Source organism: Anopheles funestus, chromosome 3RL (assembly GCF_943734845.2).
Source record: "Anopheles funestus chromosome 3RL, idAnoFuneDA-416_04, whole genome shotgun sequence".
NCBI lineage: Eukaryota > Metazoa > Arthropoda > Insecta > Diptera > Culicidae > Anopheles > Anopheles funestus.
In genome coordinates, this window is record NC_064599.1 from 50,856,757 (window position 1) to 50,874,328 (window position 17,572).

The 17,572-nt window shown below is 36.5% G+C and overlaps 2 protein-coding genes across 3 annotated transcripts in view; both read right to left on the reverse strand.

Moving 5' to 3' along the window:
* The window catches only part of LOC125769604 (somatostatin receptor type 2-like), a 33,114-nt gene extending 19,099 nt beyond the window's left edge, over nucleotides 1-14,015 (reverse strand). Inside the window, exons 1-4 of one of the 2 annotated variants that reach the window (XR_007419064.1) lie at nucleotides 13,773-14,015; nucleotides 8,127-8,667; nucleotides 7,785-8,047; nucleotides 444-7,713 (exon numbers count right to left, since the gene is read on the reverse strand). The gene's annotated coding sequence lies outside the window, so the exon portion shown is untranslated. Of the gene's footprint in view, nucleotides 1-443; nucleotides 7,714-7,784; nucleotides 8,048-8,126; nucleotides 8,668-13,772 lie in introns of those variants that run through there. The other variant, XM_049438368.1, reaches the window with a different exon arrangement.
* Nucleotides 14,016-14,400: 385 nt separating this feature from the next.
* LOC125769664 (2-methoxy-6-polyprenyl-1,4-benzoquinol methylase, mitochondrial) lies at nucleotides 14,401-15,692 on the reverse strand. The gene is made up of 4 exons (XM_049438472.1): nucleotides 15,134-15,692; nucleotides 14,929-15,061; nucleotides 14,781-14,869; nucleotides 14,401-14,718 (listed from the first exon to the last, which is right to left on the reverse strand). The coding sequence occupies exons 1-4, from the start codon at nucleotides 15,583-15,585 to the stop codon at nucleotides 14,505-14,507; spliced, it is 888 nt and encodes a 295-aa protein (XP_049294429.1). The 5' UTR covers nucleotides 15,586-15,692; the 3' UTR covers nucleotides 14,401-14,504.
* Between the last annotated feature and the right edge of the window lie 1,880 nt (nucleotides 15,693-17,572).

The following is a 17,572-nucleotide window of genomic DNA, read 5'->3' on the forward strand; positions in this document are numbered from 1 at the left end:
TCTTCCGATATGATACGACAGCCAGCGCCAAATTTTTTTTTGTTGTGGGGAAGCGAGCGTAGCAAAACTGGCTTCCCAGTGTCTTTGTGTCCACCTCTTCCCTTTCTCACGATTGCTTCTAACGATCGTGCCTTACTGAAGCAGCTGGAAAAACACAAGGGAAAGCACCACCCAACCACCGAACCGTGAAGCACACGATCACAAACGATTAGGCGCGCAGACTTGGCAGAAAAATATGCTGCTATCGTTAAAAACTCATAAATTTTCCATCGCCGGCACACATCGTAAATATTTTGCAAGAATACTCCCGCGATGGCTATTTATGTGTGTTATTGCGCTTGTTGTGTGTTTTTGTCGCTTTTTTTGTTGTACCTTCGTGCCCTTCCCTTTGCTTTTCTTCCATTTCCATCAACCCGTCATTTCCCGCTAAATTCTACACTTACTGTTGGGGGTTTTTTCGTTGCTTTTTCACTGTCGACCCGCATCACTGGCGCTTTTCCATTTCGCGCACTCTTCGCTCTCGGTAGTGCAATTCCATCCAAACTGCATCCCCACCGGCTCGGTTTAGTGTTTATTTTTATTCCTGTGGTGCCACGGTTCGCACGGTGGCAACGATCACGAAATGGCCGCTACGGACGCTACGGGTGCCGGCCAGAACCAGTGACCCGGTGGCCGGTGGCAACATCACAACACTACCGACCAAGCGTAGGCGGCGGACGAACGGTATGTTCGCGTTGCAGCTGCAGCGCACTTGCTAATTATCTCTTCATTTTCCGTTCACAACATACACGCACACGGGGATGGGGGAAAAGAAAAGAAAGCAAACGACCCAACGCCACATGTATCTTCCAGCACATGCAAACTCACATATCCACACACGTGCGCCAACACTAACGCGGTGCGCAACGATCCCGACGGGACCTTCGATAACGGTCAATTACCGTACATTGTATGTGTGTGCGGTTTGTGGGATGAAATCGGGTGAATCTTCGCAGACGGAATGATACAGTGTTTTGTTTTCTGCCCTGCACCCTACACTGTCTGCAACCGGTCGCAGTAGTGGTCAGGCTGCACTACACATTCCCGCTTACTGCTGTTATGCTGGAATTCGAAACGCCTTACTAACGGCCGTTAGATCTTTCACGCTAACGCACGATGTACGGAAGCGACCGTCGTTTGTTACGAGCCACGTAATCGAAAATTCCTCTACCAATTCCGATTCAATACACTAACAGGGCACTATCTCTTTATCGGCTGCCTCTACTGCTAGCACACCGCCGTTTTTCACAATCATCCGGAAGGAATGCACTCGGCAAAACTAGCGTGCAAATATGCACCGTATGCAGTTGTTCGAATATTCAGACAGACGGTACATTCGGTACGTGTGCGTGCAACGAACTTTGGACGCACGCCTCCAATGGTTATGAGCGAACGAAGAGCTGTTGGCTGCTAGTGGAACCGGTTCCGTTGACAATGGAAAAACGACTGCCCGTACTGAATGTTATATCTGCCACCCAATTTCAACTACAGCACTCAGTTTAGCGAACGTACACGAGTACTTCTGAGTGCTCATCGTGTCCGTTACAAAAGTATGGCATAGAATCGTATATTTGAATCTTAGCTTGCATTGGAGTTGAATTGAAAATAAAACCGTAACTTAGGTATTATGCTTAAAACAAATCCACTAATTTGCATAAAATATGTTAAATGTTTCTTTCGATTCCACTTGTCAGTAATCTGATAACAACATTTATTCCCTCTAAAATGAAGTAAAAATTAAATTGTTTTAACCATACACATACAACGAGGCACTCATTTCCACGAATGTGCACGAGTTTCTGATGAGTGTCTTGCGAACTCACGCTGCACGTTCTAACGTTTCATCCAAATATTAAGAGCTGGATGAAATCATTTAAACGAAAAAAAAACACTAGGGAGAACGTGATTAAAAATATGTTTGTGTTTAATTTATTAAACGTTATCATTAATCGGTAGATTAATAATAATGAACTTTACTGAAAATATCCTATCCTTTAGGTAGTGGGTATAAAGGTCTCAAACACATAAGCTTAATCACAAATTAAACGCAACCTACAAAAAATTAGCTACACTTTTTAAAAATAAGACGTTCAAATAGTACAATTATGTAACCGTAATTACCGATAATTTATTTAATTTTATTTATTTATTTATTGAGACAAAGATCGGCATATGGGCTTCACAATAATTATAATAACGTTTTGTAACGCCAAATAAGTATAGAACCAATCGCCATATTCACGTTGGCATTCGAAGAAGCAGTTACACACATGGTCAAAGGCTTCCTTGAAAGCAGTAGAATTTCTTCTTTTGTGACACTATAACCTCCAAAGGTTTTGGCTAATTCTGGCTTTCTTTGATTAAAATTATTCGTGGCAGTGAAGTCAGATTTGAAATTCGATCCTGCCTTGTAGAGAAAGGCGGTGTTACCATAGTGCCGCCAAGTAGAACTTGAATTGCCTTAAAAACAGTTACCAAATGATTCACCGTTTTAATCACTAATACTGAAGGATTGTTCGTTGGTGGAGTTGCATGCAAGCAACACAAGAGTTAATAGGTTTTTTTACAAATAGCTGTATGTTTGACAATTTTATTATTTCAGTAATCGCTTGGTAAGGGAAGGCTAAATTAGAAACTAGCAACGGTATAAAATAGCTTAAGTGAGCTTCAGTATAGGTTCGACATTTTTCTTACATTACAAAAAAATAAATCCGTTCGTTTAAATCGGACATTTATGTTACATTCATTTACTTTCATTTTAAAACTTTTTTTCAATTCGACACGAAATTGCTTCGATGAGGTTATATGGTAAAACAGCAGATTAAAATATTCGAGCGGATCAGAACAATTTGTTTTATCATGATGGATTATGGTTTCAATGCACTGCAACGTTTTTATTTTTTTATTTATTTTTTTACCTTAAACGAACATATATCTCAATAACACTTGAATTTGTTGCTTGTTTGGTTGTTTCGCTTTTAAAAATGAACTATTGAATCGTTTCAATGTTAATGCTAACGCAAAATATAACCCGAACAGTTTTGTTAGTCTACGTGAAAACAACAATCAAGGCTAAAAAACGTCAACAAAATACACGTATGTATGACCGAGCAAAATAAAATGGCAGCTTAGATTAATGAAAAATAGTTACAATATGATATAAAGTAATGTATTACAAATTAAGTGTTTGGTTTTGTTCTTAGTTTTAAAAAGCAATTAATTTTACACCCTGATCCCTAATAGCACTGCCAAATTAGCAAATCTTTGTAGTCTATGTTCGAAATATTACAATTTATTACTGTAGTTTGTAGTGCTGTAGTTTGACTTTCTTCAGATAATAAGTTGCACATATAGTTGTTTATTTGCATTCATGTGAATTGTCCGGCTCGCGGCTAAACAAATGGTTCTTTAAAAAAACTTAGCCTTTTCCAATCATAATACGATTGTGGTAACTAAATCAGGAATGGAGTGAAGAATTAGGATGCAGGGATTACAAATAGTTGCCATTATAAAGAAGGTTACGATAGAATTGGTGATCGGATCGTTTTAACCATAATTAATCGGGCGCATTGCACGTATTATTGCAATTCCTCAATTCAGACCGTATCTGTACTGCCTACATAAGACCGAAAAGTGGTAGCGTACTGTAACATATGCGACACACTAAAACAGTACAGAGCCCGTTAAAAAGGATCGTCAAAACTATTGACAGACAATATAGTATTACTGTGATGCTAGTAATACTTAGAACAGAATGTTACAATAGAAGTTTCTTTCAACTGTGTTACAAACATACCTTCTTACGCAATGCTTTTCTTCATAACATGTAGTATTTGTGGCATAACTACCCAATATATTAAGCTTTCCATAGCTTATTTTATCGCGCAACCGGATATTAATCTTTTGTTACAGATGAATCAGATGGCAGTCGTGGTGGAATTTTTACACCGGATGTGTCGTGTGAAAGAATTGGGTTGTTTCCCGATTTCCAGTGCATGTAATACGAATAAATGTAATGAACAATTAATCATTTTTTGATATTCATTAATTTCCAATAACTTTCATTTTTCAATCTCAATCTAATTGCTAAATTTTACAATCTTAACACAAAGTAATCTTATTTTTACTCGCGCGGTTTTATGGTATCCTAATTTTTTTAGATCTGACAAACTATGAATTATTAAACAACTAGACGAGATAAGACTTTTGTAAACATAATGTTAGCCTATTCGAATATCTCAAACAAAGAAAATGTACAATCAAATACGATAGATCGAGTTACACAGCTTCTTCTAAAGTGGTTACATCTACAGGTAGTATTTTAAGGACTGGCCAAGACTTCTGATTTAAAAGAAAAGATTTACCTGTTGTGTTATCTTCTTCTGTACTTGTTGTTGAAAGAGGGATCGTCAACAAAGCTTTAAACCTATCTAATGCTTTAATCTGATCTTCGTAGTACTTTTGATAACCTTCTTCTAACATCTGCAACGATCCATGACTCGTAAATTGTGCTTCGCGTTTTGATAAAATAAACCCATTGATAAAACACATTTGAACATCAAGCAACAGTTGGTCGGACAATATTGGAACGGTTGGCGGAGGAACATAGTCTTCCTTCCGGTGCATCATTATGACGTGTTCATACAGTGTTGTTAATTCCTTAAAGTTTGCACTACAATGATCGCAATCAAATTTTAAAATATGCCTTGCTACATGCATGCCCACATTCAATTCATCTTCGCACTTTTCACCACAAGTACCACAAATATATTTTATTACTTTGACCTCTGCATTGTTTCGTACGCTAAGCTTCTTTCCCAGTGTCATTGCCCATTGAATGAATGTATCGTCAATGTGATCAAATGCCGATATAAAATTTTTGCCATCGCTATGAAACTGTTGGAAATGATAGCTGAATTCCTTCTCATTGCCAGACCCGTTAAGATATGCACAAAGGCCACATTTGAAAGCGTTCCAATAGTCAAGACATATGAATGTTTTCCCTTCATGTTTTTTGTCGTGATGGATCCTAAGCGATGAACATGTATCTTGCTTATCGCAGTAAAAGCAACGCACAATACTTAATAACCGAAATCCTGTAAAGGAGCCTTCGATTTGACTGGTGTTGACTTTCGGGTCAAGTAGGAAATTTTTACTCATACTGCCATGTACAAATCGAGAATGCATGTGCAGTGATTTATAGTGTTCAAAACTATTATCACAAAAGATGCAACCATATTTGGTGCAGTCATTCCAGCGACATCTAACATCTTTTTTTACAGCAACTCGTTTAGACGCACGGCGTTCCATGGACAACCCATTCATTATCGTGGATGGGGACAAGCTATGTTGTAGTTCCCTTTCTGTGGCTATTGTACCCTCTTGCTGGACAGCTGTATTGCTCAGTACTTCGTTGACTTCAGCTGAAGCTGAAGGACTATCTTCATCTGCAGCATCAACGAAACTTTCAATGGATGGTTGGTTACGCTCTGATAAAACATTCCTACCGGTAAATGTGTCAAATGTAGGGTTCGTTCCTGTACAGTTTTCCATTTTCACTTTCGCGTTGACGTGCACTGTTTTTTCATCATTTTCTATTTTGGAATAACTATGCTCTCTTAATATTGGACAAGTTCGAAGTAATTTCTGATCGCTCAAATCTTCCGCTTCTTTATCGAATTCTGTCAGCCTATCATCATCGTTTTCCATATCACTTGACGAAGAGATTGATAAAGCTTCTATAACATCGTCAATAATTTGTACATCACTAGAAGCATCAGAATCCGTGTCTTCATTATTTGATGAATTCTCTATTTCGGTCTCGTGATACATTTCTATCATTACCACGTCCTGGTTCTGATGATTCTGTTTGAAATGTTTAATGCTTTTCTCTTTTGTTAACGTTCGAAAGTTGCATAATGAACACATGAAACGTTCTCCTGGCAAATCGTGAACATTTTGCATGTGTTCCATAATAGTTTGTCTGAAAGGAGATTTCATTTGGCATACGTTACATTCCCATTGATCTACTGGTTCACGCAACACATTTATCTCGCACTTAGAATGATGCAGCGCCGTCTTAATATGCGTAGCTACATTTTCAAACAAATAGTGATAGTATGAACAGCTTCCACAACCATACAAATTTTCGCCATGATAGTATAAGTGCTCGAAAATTTTTTCCGGATTTTTGGTCCAATTTTTGTAAATTTTGCTACAATGCGCACATATGTAAAAATTTCGTTTCCTATTAACACAATCTTCGATCAGATGTTTTTGTAGTGAGAGTTTACTAGTTTCAACAGTCTGACACAGTCCACATTTATACAACGTGCTGTAGTGAGATTGTTTTGGGTATCGCTTGTTATTTGCAGTTTCCGTTACAATGATATTATTTGACCGTATCAAACCTGGTTTTGTCGAACTACCACCTTGTCCCAAGAGTTGTTCCCCGAGTTTTATGGTTTCTTGAATGCATTTTCGCTTCTCATCCATAGTAATCGTGCCAGGCATTACGATAATGATGTCAGATAGTAAATCCTTCCTTACAGGATGTGCAAAGGATAGTTGCACCGAAGTGCAGCTATGTTCCACGTTCATGTGAGTGACAACTGTTGGTAGAAGAAAATGGGTAAAGCAACACAGGAAACAGACATACTGATTGAGACTATGTACTGAAAGATGATACAAGTAATTGCTAATATTGTTAACTTGAAGCGCACAATGTGAGCATACTATTGTTAGCGGAGTTTCTATTGTTATTACACCATGACGACTTTTCATGTGTTGAAATAGTGTATCATGATCTGCGAAGCGAAGGGTACAAGCGCCTATACTACACACATTAATATCTAGCGGTGTAATCTTTGATTTGTTCAAACAAATGCTTAAATGGCGATAGTATAGGTCTATAACAGACTGAAACTCCACCAACCGAAAGCTTACTGGGCTCGATTTTTTCTTCCCCTCACTTAAAGCGTAACGATAAGAAAAAGGAATAGATTTGTCCTGTTCCACGGAGGACATAGTTTGTTCTAAAAGATCAGAACATTCAGAGCTGTTTTCGGTTGAATTAGCTATCACACTTAATGCCTTGGAGGACAAAATCTTGTTGAGAGCTACAGATGTCTGGCAATTTACGATACCACTATCTGTAGAATATGCAATATTTCGTGGTAAGCCAGTTTTAATGAAACATTGTTTTTCACCAACATCACGAGTAATTGGCACATTGCCAGATGTTGATGGCATTGTGTTTGAAGTTTTCGTTAAAGTTATGTTAGAGTTTGCGTATAATCTTAACACTGCAGGATCCAACCTCGCTCGCTTAGCGCTGTTGATGGTAGTCGAATCTGCTGCTCGTTTTACAAGAACATTACCGGCAGGAACAATGCTAACATCTTCACTTGTAAAAGAAATTTTCGTATATCCTGGTGTTTTTGGTAATATTTGATTTGCAGCCATGATTACACCATCATCAGTGACTTTGATTCCGCCTTGAACATTAAGAATTTTTGGAATTTGCGGTTCTTTATCTGAGGCTTCTTTTTCGGTAACGCTTTTTTTAGAAATGACAGTAGTGGTGTTTGGAACAACGTCTGAAAGCTTTATCAATTCTGTAGGAACCTTTTCCCGTAAATCTAGCAGATATTTTTTTTTCGGGAGGTGCGCATCCTGTAAAAAAATAAAAAAATAACAACATATTAGTAAATGAGGTTAATTTAGTAAATCATATTCATTCATACTGTTACTTCACGCCTTTTCGAACAAAACAAAGGTTTAGTGGCATGAACATTGCCTAGATGTCTTTGCATCATTTGCTTGATGTTGCAGGCGTAGTCGCAATATAGACATTCATACGTTCCAATATAATGAGTAAGCAAATGTGCAGCTGCATTATCCTTCACGATTTCCTTCCGACACCAGCTACATGATACGACTGTTCCAACATGCACCGACTTTATATGTTGTATGTACGATGATATGGCCAGAAATTGCTCGTGACATGCTATCGGAAGAAAAAGATTTCATTTATTATTATTCACCGTTGAAATTTGTTCAATAAAATTGTCATATGTCTTACATACCTGTGCAATTTAAGATCTTTTGTCGTACTTTTCCTCTAACAGCCGCCTTCATATAATCAACTCTGGGTATCTCATCATGTTTTGCAAGCTCAAGAATGGAATTTTCAACCGACAGATATTCTTTGTGATATATTTTTTGATGATTTAAAACATTTGCGGCGTCCAGTGAGCGATAGAAACAATAACTGCATTGATATCGACATTGTCCGTGCTCTATTTTAATGTGCGCAATTAGTTCATGTATCTCCTTGAACGATGCAACACAATATGCGCATTTTAAAATGTCAACATAATCTTCGTGCCCATGCAGATGGGATATCATGGCACCAGTATCATTCGTACTGTAGCTACAATAACTTCCCATACACTTGTAAAGTTTGTTTAGAGAATTTTCATCGAGCATTGGACTGCACCAATCCCAACATTTCGTCAGCGATTCTTTGGTCCAGGGTTTCAGTATATTTTTTAGGTATACCGCTTGTTGCGCTGACTGTTGCAATTCCATTGCAATTCTTCAGTTTTTTCAGCAGTATTGAGGAACCTGAAAATAAAATCAAGAAAAAATTGTCATATTTCAGAATACATAGAATACATAAAAAACTTCCTAAACTAATACAAACTAAACAATAATACATTGACAGAACAGCAAGGAATTTATATGAAACAACCAAGTACCTGAATTCGATTTTTACTGATACTATTTAAACGACAAAACTGTCTTAATTATAATTTAGCTAAATGCCGAAATTTTTTTCCGTTTATCATGTAGGGAGTACTGCCAGAAAGTTTACATGAAGCGATATTAATCTATCGCTAGTCGAATCTCCATGGTCCAGTTATTGTGGTATCTAATATGATTTTAATAAACTTTCGCTTTGCAAATGTCTTCACCACCCTCTTATTTCTTAATTATAGTTAACGAATTTTTCACCATTTTACTTCCAACAAATAAAGTATTAGGTGTTTCCGATCAAGTGAAAACAGTTAAACATGAATACCGAATACACTTTTTGTAACACTTACAACCATTTACAACTCATGTGTTATAAATAATATTGTTATATAATAATTAAAATGAATATAAAAGAATATGATTTAGAGAGTTGTGTGATTTTATATTGCATACGTATATGATTGTATTGTGTTTTGCTTTTTACTATGAATGTGAAGTTTTTGTAATGGTTATTACATAAACTAGAATCTGTAACGTTTGATACATTAATAGTAAAATGTTGTAAACTTAGTTTATAATAGTTATTTTTAACAGATTTCCTTTTTAAATTCATATGAACTTTGAAGAACAGTAACATGAAAACGACTGGGATTGAGACGACTTATATACTAACTGACCTCGCAAACCTAGCTTAACTTAACTATTCTTGGCATTTAATGCAGAAGAATTCATTGGAAACATTCAATGATTTTGAGTAGATTATCGGTAAATTTGAATCCTAATCTGTGTCGGTAAGATAACTCTTCAACGGCTGTAATGGTAAAAACAATTCTCCTGATGTTTAACGCATCCCACCTGATTCTAGTTAAAATTTTAGCGCATGACAAAGTGTACATTTATTGTCCATTGCACCGAAGACCACTTAAGGATGAGCGGAGTATTCAATATCATTCTTCAAAGCATTGCGAAGGAATGAAGCGGATGTAAATTCCATCTGTGATTGTTGATCAGTGGGCAAAACTTTGTAATTTTCTTCTTTTGGCGCACTAAAACTTCAAGAGGCCCGGAATTTCTGGGCTTCCTTATTCAACATAAGTAGTGTTCAACATTATTCGTATTGTAAAAATGGCTCTACTTATTTGATATGCTAATAACTATCAAAACCCCCGTAAAAAAAGCAGAAAAGAGCAAATAGCATTGGCAAAAAGTCACTTAGCGAAACGAAAAGTACTTAAACACCTATTCTCATACCTAACGAACGCTCACAAACTGCAAACATTGCGACACGTTAATTTTGTATATATAGATAGATTGTCTATGATTAAATTTTTGATTGTTTTTTTTTATTGATTTGATTTTGTTTGATTGATTTTGTTTTTTTTATATATGGACTTATCATCTTATTTCATCGAATATTGACCACAAAGGTTGCTCTACGTTTATTTGCACGATTATGTTATAAACCTTTCAAGTTGCTGGCTAAGCGAATCGGTCGGTATGCCTGAAATATGATGTTGTTCAGTTTCCCATTAACAGGGTTAATAACAACTATTCGTCTTGTGCGGAGTAGATTCTCGTTTACCATGACATGTGAACATAAAAAATAAGAGCATTTCAGTTGCAAATTGGACGTAACCTGGATGCGTTCTGCCATCTTAAAAAATCTTCCAGCTAAAGGAGCCTAAGCACTGCCACCAGCCTTAGTTAGTACCTCAATAGGTTGACGAGGTTGTCATTTCTCATGAGGCTGGTGGTGGTAGTGCTTAGTGGTATACGATTTTTTCAAAATTTTGTATGGAATTTGACAGATAATATCATACGATGCTTTTGGCATCCGATTTTATCTGTCAAAGCCCATACAAAATTTTGAAAAAAATCGTAATTTTTTTTAAATATTTCTCATGAATTTTTCGTGGACATTCAAATTGACAATGGTGTTAAACAGTGATTGGGTTAAACAACCCAACCTACGAGTTGCAAACTCATTAGTTTATAGGCAATTATATCCCATCCAGTGTGGTCCTAACTAAAGGGCTTATTCACCAGGAGAAAATACTGTCATCTGATTTTGGATTCTATCTCAAAATATCATCTTCCAACACAAAAAGATTATATTGATAAATAATATTGTGATGTAAGGAAAAAGAAATCACACCGACCCATGTACTTTCTGCCACCCGGAGTTTATATTACGAAAATTAAACAAACATCCATATAATCGAATTTTTTGACGAATATTTACATAAATCGCGTTAATACTTGAATCAGAATCAAAAGTTTTTTTTACCGCTATTCTACATTCACTGAACATTGAACAAACAATATTAAATCGTATGGAAAATTATTTCGATTAATTTTTTTGTTCAGTGAAAAACAAACCAGTTCGTTTCCGTTCCGTTCATTGAATATTTCGAAATTGCGAACTGTCAAAATTTTCTTTAGATTGCAATAGTAAACAAGCATAAATATTCAATTATAGAAATTTTAAGGTTATTTTTTAAAGGTAAGGTGAGAAAAAATATATATACATGCAAACTACCTCGATCACAGCGAAAACTATATACATTTGTTATCTGAGGTTTGCTCGTTGTTCAATGAGCTCGTAGACTAGGTTCAATTTTCATCATTGAATGTTTGTTTACTGTTCAGTGACTTTAGACCAACGTGTTACAATTATGAAATAGAAGAAAATAAAATCTGATCTGAGTGATCGGACAGGATCGGAATCAAATTCCATCCGAAACGTCCCCCCGTAAAAAGGATTGACTATCCGGCTACGTGGTAAAAATAAGTCTAGTAAGCCAGAAATGGCCAACATGACCTTAGAGGTCGTCTATTGTGTATCTATTGTGTACATAAATATTTGTGGTTGCATAAAGACCCGAAATCGCGGTTATTCCGTAAAAAAGGTAGAACAATCAAACAAAAGCCACAAATAAAGAAAAAATCAAAATTAAAAAAGGACCGACGAACGTTGAGCGCTTTAGGATCAGGATTGCTAACACTTTAGCAGGCATACAATCAATTGAATAGAGAATGAATAAAGGATTCCTACCTGTTTCAGAACAGACTCACAAAACTTATAAGAGAATAAAGATACAACACCACATGGAAGCACTTTGTGAAATCGTTCAGCTTCACTGTAACAGTAAACAATCCTTATCTGAATTACAACATATTATAATATAAATCAAACAATTTTTTACTAATTTAATAACAAAAAATCACGAGTTCTCTGCAAAAGATTAGTTTGTCTAGGTTAGCTTGATGCAACTAATCTGTCAACCAAAACTTCTGTCATCGTGACAGCTAAAATAAAATTGGCTGCGTACGTCTCAACCAAGGTTGTTACAAAAAAAAACATTTCAAAACCAAGGTTACTAAAGAAAATTTTGACACGCTGCCTTATTTGATGGTCGTGCGATGATACAAAATACAAGTAATGTTGTTTGATCAAAAAACGGATAGGATACGAAGCCTCTTGAAGGTCCCATAGGCTCTCCTACGTGCAGATTTAAAGCATATGACGCCGTATATCCAAGATACAAGCTAGTGCATATGAGCAAAGGAATATAAACGGTTCAGACGAAAAGAGAAAAAAGTTCATAGCACCAAGAAAAGACACTGGGAGGAATAGAGTGTGAGAACTTCAAGTAATCAGAATGCTTTACGGCCCCGAAAGAAAATGTTTATCAAGAGCAGATCACCGAAACAACTTTAGACCTAAGGTGACATGCTATTGACTTAGCGATGGAGATCTGGTCAGTTACTAGTCAATCGTTACTTTAAACGAGCAGCTACCACGTAGCATTGAAGAAACCGACATGGCAATCCGCCGACCTCGGAAGGTCTTTTCCTGCCCTTTCTGACTTGTCTTGACTTTATTGAACTTTATCAGGATAGTCAGTTCTGTGTACGGAGTTACGGTCCTGATAGGATTTGATACCCCGTCCTGTCGTGTAAAGACTACCATATACATCACCTTACAATCCTCATTAATCAATAACTAAGATATCACTTGTATCATTACATCATTTTTGCATCTGATATGATGGCTTATATTCGGTGTTGCTGGCACTGAATGATCATAAAGAAGCTATTTCATAGCTTTGGTGCTAATGTTTATCACCACTGTAAACCCAAAAACTTGAGCGCCAAGCTCACAAAGATTAACAATCGATACTGATAGTATTGTTAAAGTTGTTAAAGTTTAATAATACTCTTAATGGGGCGGGCCGGTGGTGTATGTGATAAACGGTGCCGACCCAAACGGGCAAGACTGGGGTTCAATTCCCATTCGGACCGTCTCCCCGTAGCATGGACTGACTATCCTGCTACTTGGTAAAATAAGTCTTGATATGGCCAGGCCGTTCTAACCGAGCAACAACAAACATAATACTCTTAAGACCCGCTTATGAAACGAGTCGTTTTAATACTAATTAATCGTAATTTCTATCCAGTCCGTAAATGCATCCAAAATTCTAAACTTAGGAGGAGTTGAACTTTAGAAACCGTATCGATTAGACAGTTTTTACATAACAAATCCGTAAGATTATGTTACAGTCATTTATAATAATATTTAATTTATTAAGAATTAATACGGTGTTAAATTGTTAGTATAATGTACAGTTTTATATTCCTATACAATGTTAAATCCAATAACATAGTTTCAACAGGTTTAATTTTCACATACCATCATCATCAATTCTAAATAAGCTATCAGTGAAGCAATTTATTTATGATAATATCTAGTGATGCTTCGGTTTTGCTACAATTTTTCCGAATATGAAACATTATTATTTTCAATGGCAAATAAGACTAGCCCTATGAAGCAGGTAGTTAGCTTGACAACCACTGTATCGTTGACGGTTGAAATGTCAAACCCTTCGAGTACATGAAAAAATGACGGACCTTGAATGACGTTCAACAATTGATAGCCCCTCACAAAGTTGCCCACCACTTTCATTACATACCAGTTTCATGCGGCAAACGCCTTTAACAATTGCACTTTACAACTATCGCACGATTAACCTAACGCACGATTAACGAAGCACAATAACACTCGATAACTTTTTTTTTACAATAATATTACGCCGTCTACTAGCGGGAACGGGAGCAGCTTCGAAGCGTGCGCATCTGCCTTTCACAATGATTGTATTGACAGCAAACGTCAAACAGCTGACGTCCGCTTTCCTTCAATAAAGTGTCTGGCTGAGTACTTTTAATTTTTCATATATTTTTGATAAACCTTGCACATGAATAGCTCTAGTCTTGATAAAATAATAAAAAAAATAGTAATATTCCTGAGTTGAGATTATTTACATAATTTACGACTTAATTAGGAATTAATTTCTACAAGACAATTCTTTCACTATTATTTTTATTTCGTTTACAACGGTAAAAAATTATGTGACATTAGTTGAAAGAAAGAATTTAAATCATGACTGAACGGAGCTGTTTTATATGTAGGATTGAGTAGACGGGGTACGATGGACAAATATCTACGTAGAAGTCATGTTCAGTGTAGAGGAAGCAATAATATTTTCATATTATATCGCTACTTACCGTTCAAATACTAATTACTCGTATTCAACAGTTGAATAAAGTTTAACAACGATTATATTGCGTACAAATCTATACATTTTTGCTATCACTATCCAGATGCAGTTTATTTCGGTTTTTTTTTTGTATTATGTACATTCATCTCATAACTTAAATCCTGAGTGTATTGCAACAACACCGAAGGTCAAATTTTCGAATTGAACACATTTGAAACCAGCGTTTTCGATCATAACTTTAAATTCATTTTGTAATGGAAACTTTCGTATGCTCTCTACCAAGTACTGGTACGGTTGCCATTGGTTGGCTAAAATTTGTCCCATTGGTGGAATCACCTGAAAAGAATATTGATCATATGCCCTAAAAATATAACAAAAAATATCAATGCTCAACATGTCATTTAACTATCGTTAAAATAATACCATTTCAGATATTCGTTGTTGACATGACTGAATTCAAGGCACATGAAACGCCCTCCAGGTTGAAGCACACGATATGCTTCAGCAAGAACCTAATACAAAACAAAATATTAGTATTATTACTCATTAACGTTGTGTGCACAATACTTACTCGATCGATATGAGTACAATTTCTGATACCAAAAGCAATAGTGTAAACACTGAATGACGAATCATCGAAAGGTAATTTTTCGGCATCTGCACAAACCCATTCAATTGTGTCACCGGCGTTTGGCAAGTTGAGTCTATCAAAAGAAAGCGTTATTATTCATTAGTTTCATTATTTTTGACATCACAACAGCTATTATATCACTTACTTTTCCCAACGTTTTTGACCCACATCGAGCATATTTTGATTGATATCACAAACCGTGACATGACTCGGTTTTCGATCTATAGCTGGAAGCTTTTGTAAATATTTCATATACCGAAACGATATGTCTCCCGTTCCTCCAGCCATATCAAGCAGCCGAATGCCATTGCCTACGGGTGATAATCGTTCGATGAAGATATCTTTCCATAATCGATGTACACCCATAGACATAGCATCGTTCATCAAATCGTACGATGCGGCAACTTCTTCGAAGACTTTGTGTACTTTTTTCCATTTATCACTTTCTTTTACGGTTTGGAAACCGAAGTGCGTTTCCGAGTCGTTTGGCTTCAAATTTTCCTTCGTTTTTAAGTCCTCAGCATTGCCAGAGTATTGAAATAATTGTAGCTTGTATATTTGTTTGGGGAGCGCAATTCTTCGTAGCACCGATATCATGATTTATTTTTGCTTACAGTATGTTCCCGGTATGTTTATTTTGTCAAATGTCATCCGACATAACTGATTACGGCGCGATTACACGTATCAACATTTCGTTAAATTGACAAGTATGACGACTGAGTGACAGCTTCTCTTGGCATTTACAAAACGCTTCAGAAACGCTTAACCATTTTAGTCACAATTAAATTTTGTTCATGTATTTATTCAATTCTGTCTACCTCGCATTTGTACCATTTTTTCCCTATTTTGATAACAACTATCAGACCAGTCTTTTTTACTAATAGGCTTCATTAATTTGTGGGTTTGAGTAGTATGGTAGCGGTAATGCACGATAAACAGGTACAAAGTTTCATCCGGACTATACCCGTACGCAGAGCGGACTATCCTGTTTCGGGTAAAAAAAAGTCAAGAAAAGCCATAAATGCAAGCCTAACATCTTTTGAGATAGTAGTCCCTCAAAAGAACAGTCTAAATTCTATAAATCATTGGTGTAATCGAAATATGTTATGTGTATGCGTCGATATATGTAGTTCCTGGAGGAGCCGTATTCATTTACCACCTTTGCGGTTCTAGTAACTTTTTGCTCGGATAAGAGTCACTGATCAGGTGGCGAAGTAACTGACAAGGCTTTATTTGTTTACAGCCGTTGTTGCGAACGCGACAGAACGAGCATGCGAGAACTTTAAGCAATCATGAGCAAGATGAAGCAGGTCATGGCGCGATACGTATAAACATAAACAAACTCGGAAGCGCGTTGAGATAAACCTATGAGTTTCGAACTTAAGTATAAGGTAATACGTTCAGAAGATCATGGTCGCGCACAGGTGAATCATAATCATAACAATCAAAGAATCGAACAATGCAAATTGCTGAAGATGCATTACGAGTGATGTGATCAACGCTATGCGCTTAAACCTAAATATGTACTTAATGCTTACTTACATTACTAATAAATGCTCTCTTGCAATTTAAACCTCATACTGACGAATTCGAAGCTCAACAAAGGGTCTTAGGTTCTGGCTAAGCAAATATTGAAGGTCCACAGCTAGATACTAGTTCTGGTTAACCCAGAAGAGAAGGCTAGTTGTCCTCACTCCAAAAATTCTGGCAAGCCGTCTTCCCGCAAGAGAAGAATGCGATTATTGGAGTCCGTTCCGCGACGCTATACATACGCGACAAAAAGCTAGCGCAAGTGCTTCGACTATTCTTCGCATAGTCAACTCAAAGACGACGAACCCCTCAGTCCGACTTTGTTCCCACAACAACAACCGTACAATGAGGACCTACAAACTTGAATAGCTTTTCTCCAAATGAGTATGTTGCTGAGCGAGCCAAGCATTCACACATTGTTAGCTTAACAACGAATAATGTGCGATACTTACTTAACTCTCGATGTATCTGAGGTCTAAAGTCATACATACAATGAGGACCTAAAAATTTCTGCAATATAACCTATAAACATAAATATAAAGCGATCGTTACTGAACACATTCAGCGGCTCAAACCACCCTATCTCCTCAATATTCAGAGTATTTAACAATTTATTGGAGCACTTTAACTCACACGAAAATTAGCGACAAAAGCATTTAGTATGGCTAATAAATAAGGAACCTCAATTTCATAGACTAGGAGCTTTGCTGGATACATTGCTTAAGCTACGTGTCGGGCAATAGGCAATGTAGCTCATATGCCTAATAGGAAAAAAACACAATTCATTATGAAGGGTTTAGTAAACTTGTCCTAAGGCCAGTCCGTTTCCAGCCTATTAACTGAAAAAAGTTACTGATATCAAATCGTTTGTCTAAAAAATTCTCTGCCTTTAGACACATTCGGTGGTTCAAGTTTTTACTAACTTTCGTTTATTCTTGTGTAGCACAGTTTAGTAGTGATCAGTAAGTATAATTTTTCAGTAAAGTTTATGTTTATCAAGAGTATAGCCATATATTACCAGGATCTTTTTATGTTTAAATAATAGAGTCGTGAT

Bases quoted from the DNA above. Each gene is read 5' to 3' on its own strand.
- LOC125769664 (XM_049438472.1), bottom strand. From the start codon at position 15,585: ATGATATCGGTGCTACGAAGAATTGCGCTCCCCAAACAAATATACAAG. The intron at 15,062-15,133 runs GTAAGTGATATA...TTCTTTTGATAG, and splicing joins GGTCAAAAACGTTGGGAAAA to ACTCAACTTGCCAAACGCCG. The intron at 14,719-14,780 runs GTATTATTTTAA...TTATATTTTTAG, and splicing joins AACAACGAATATCTGAAATG to GGCATATGATCAATATTCTT.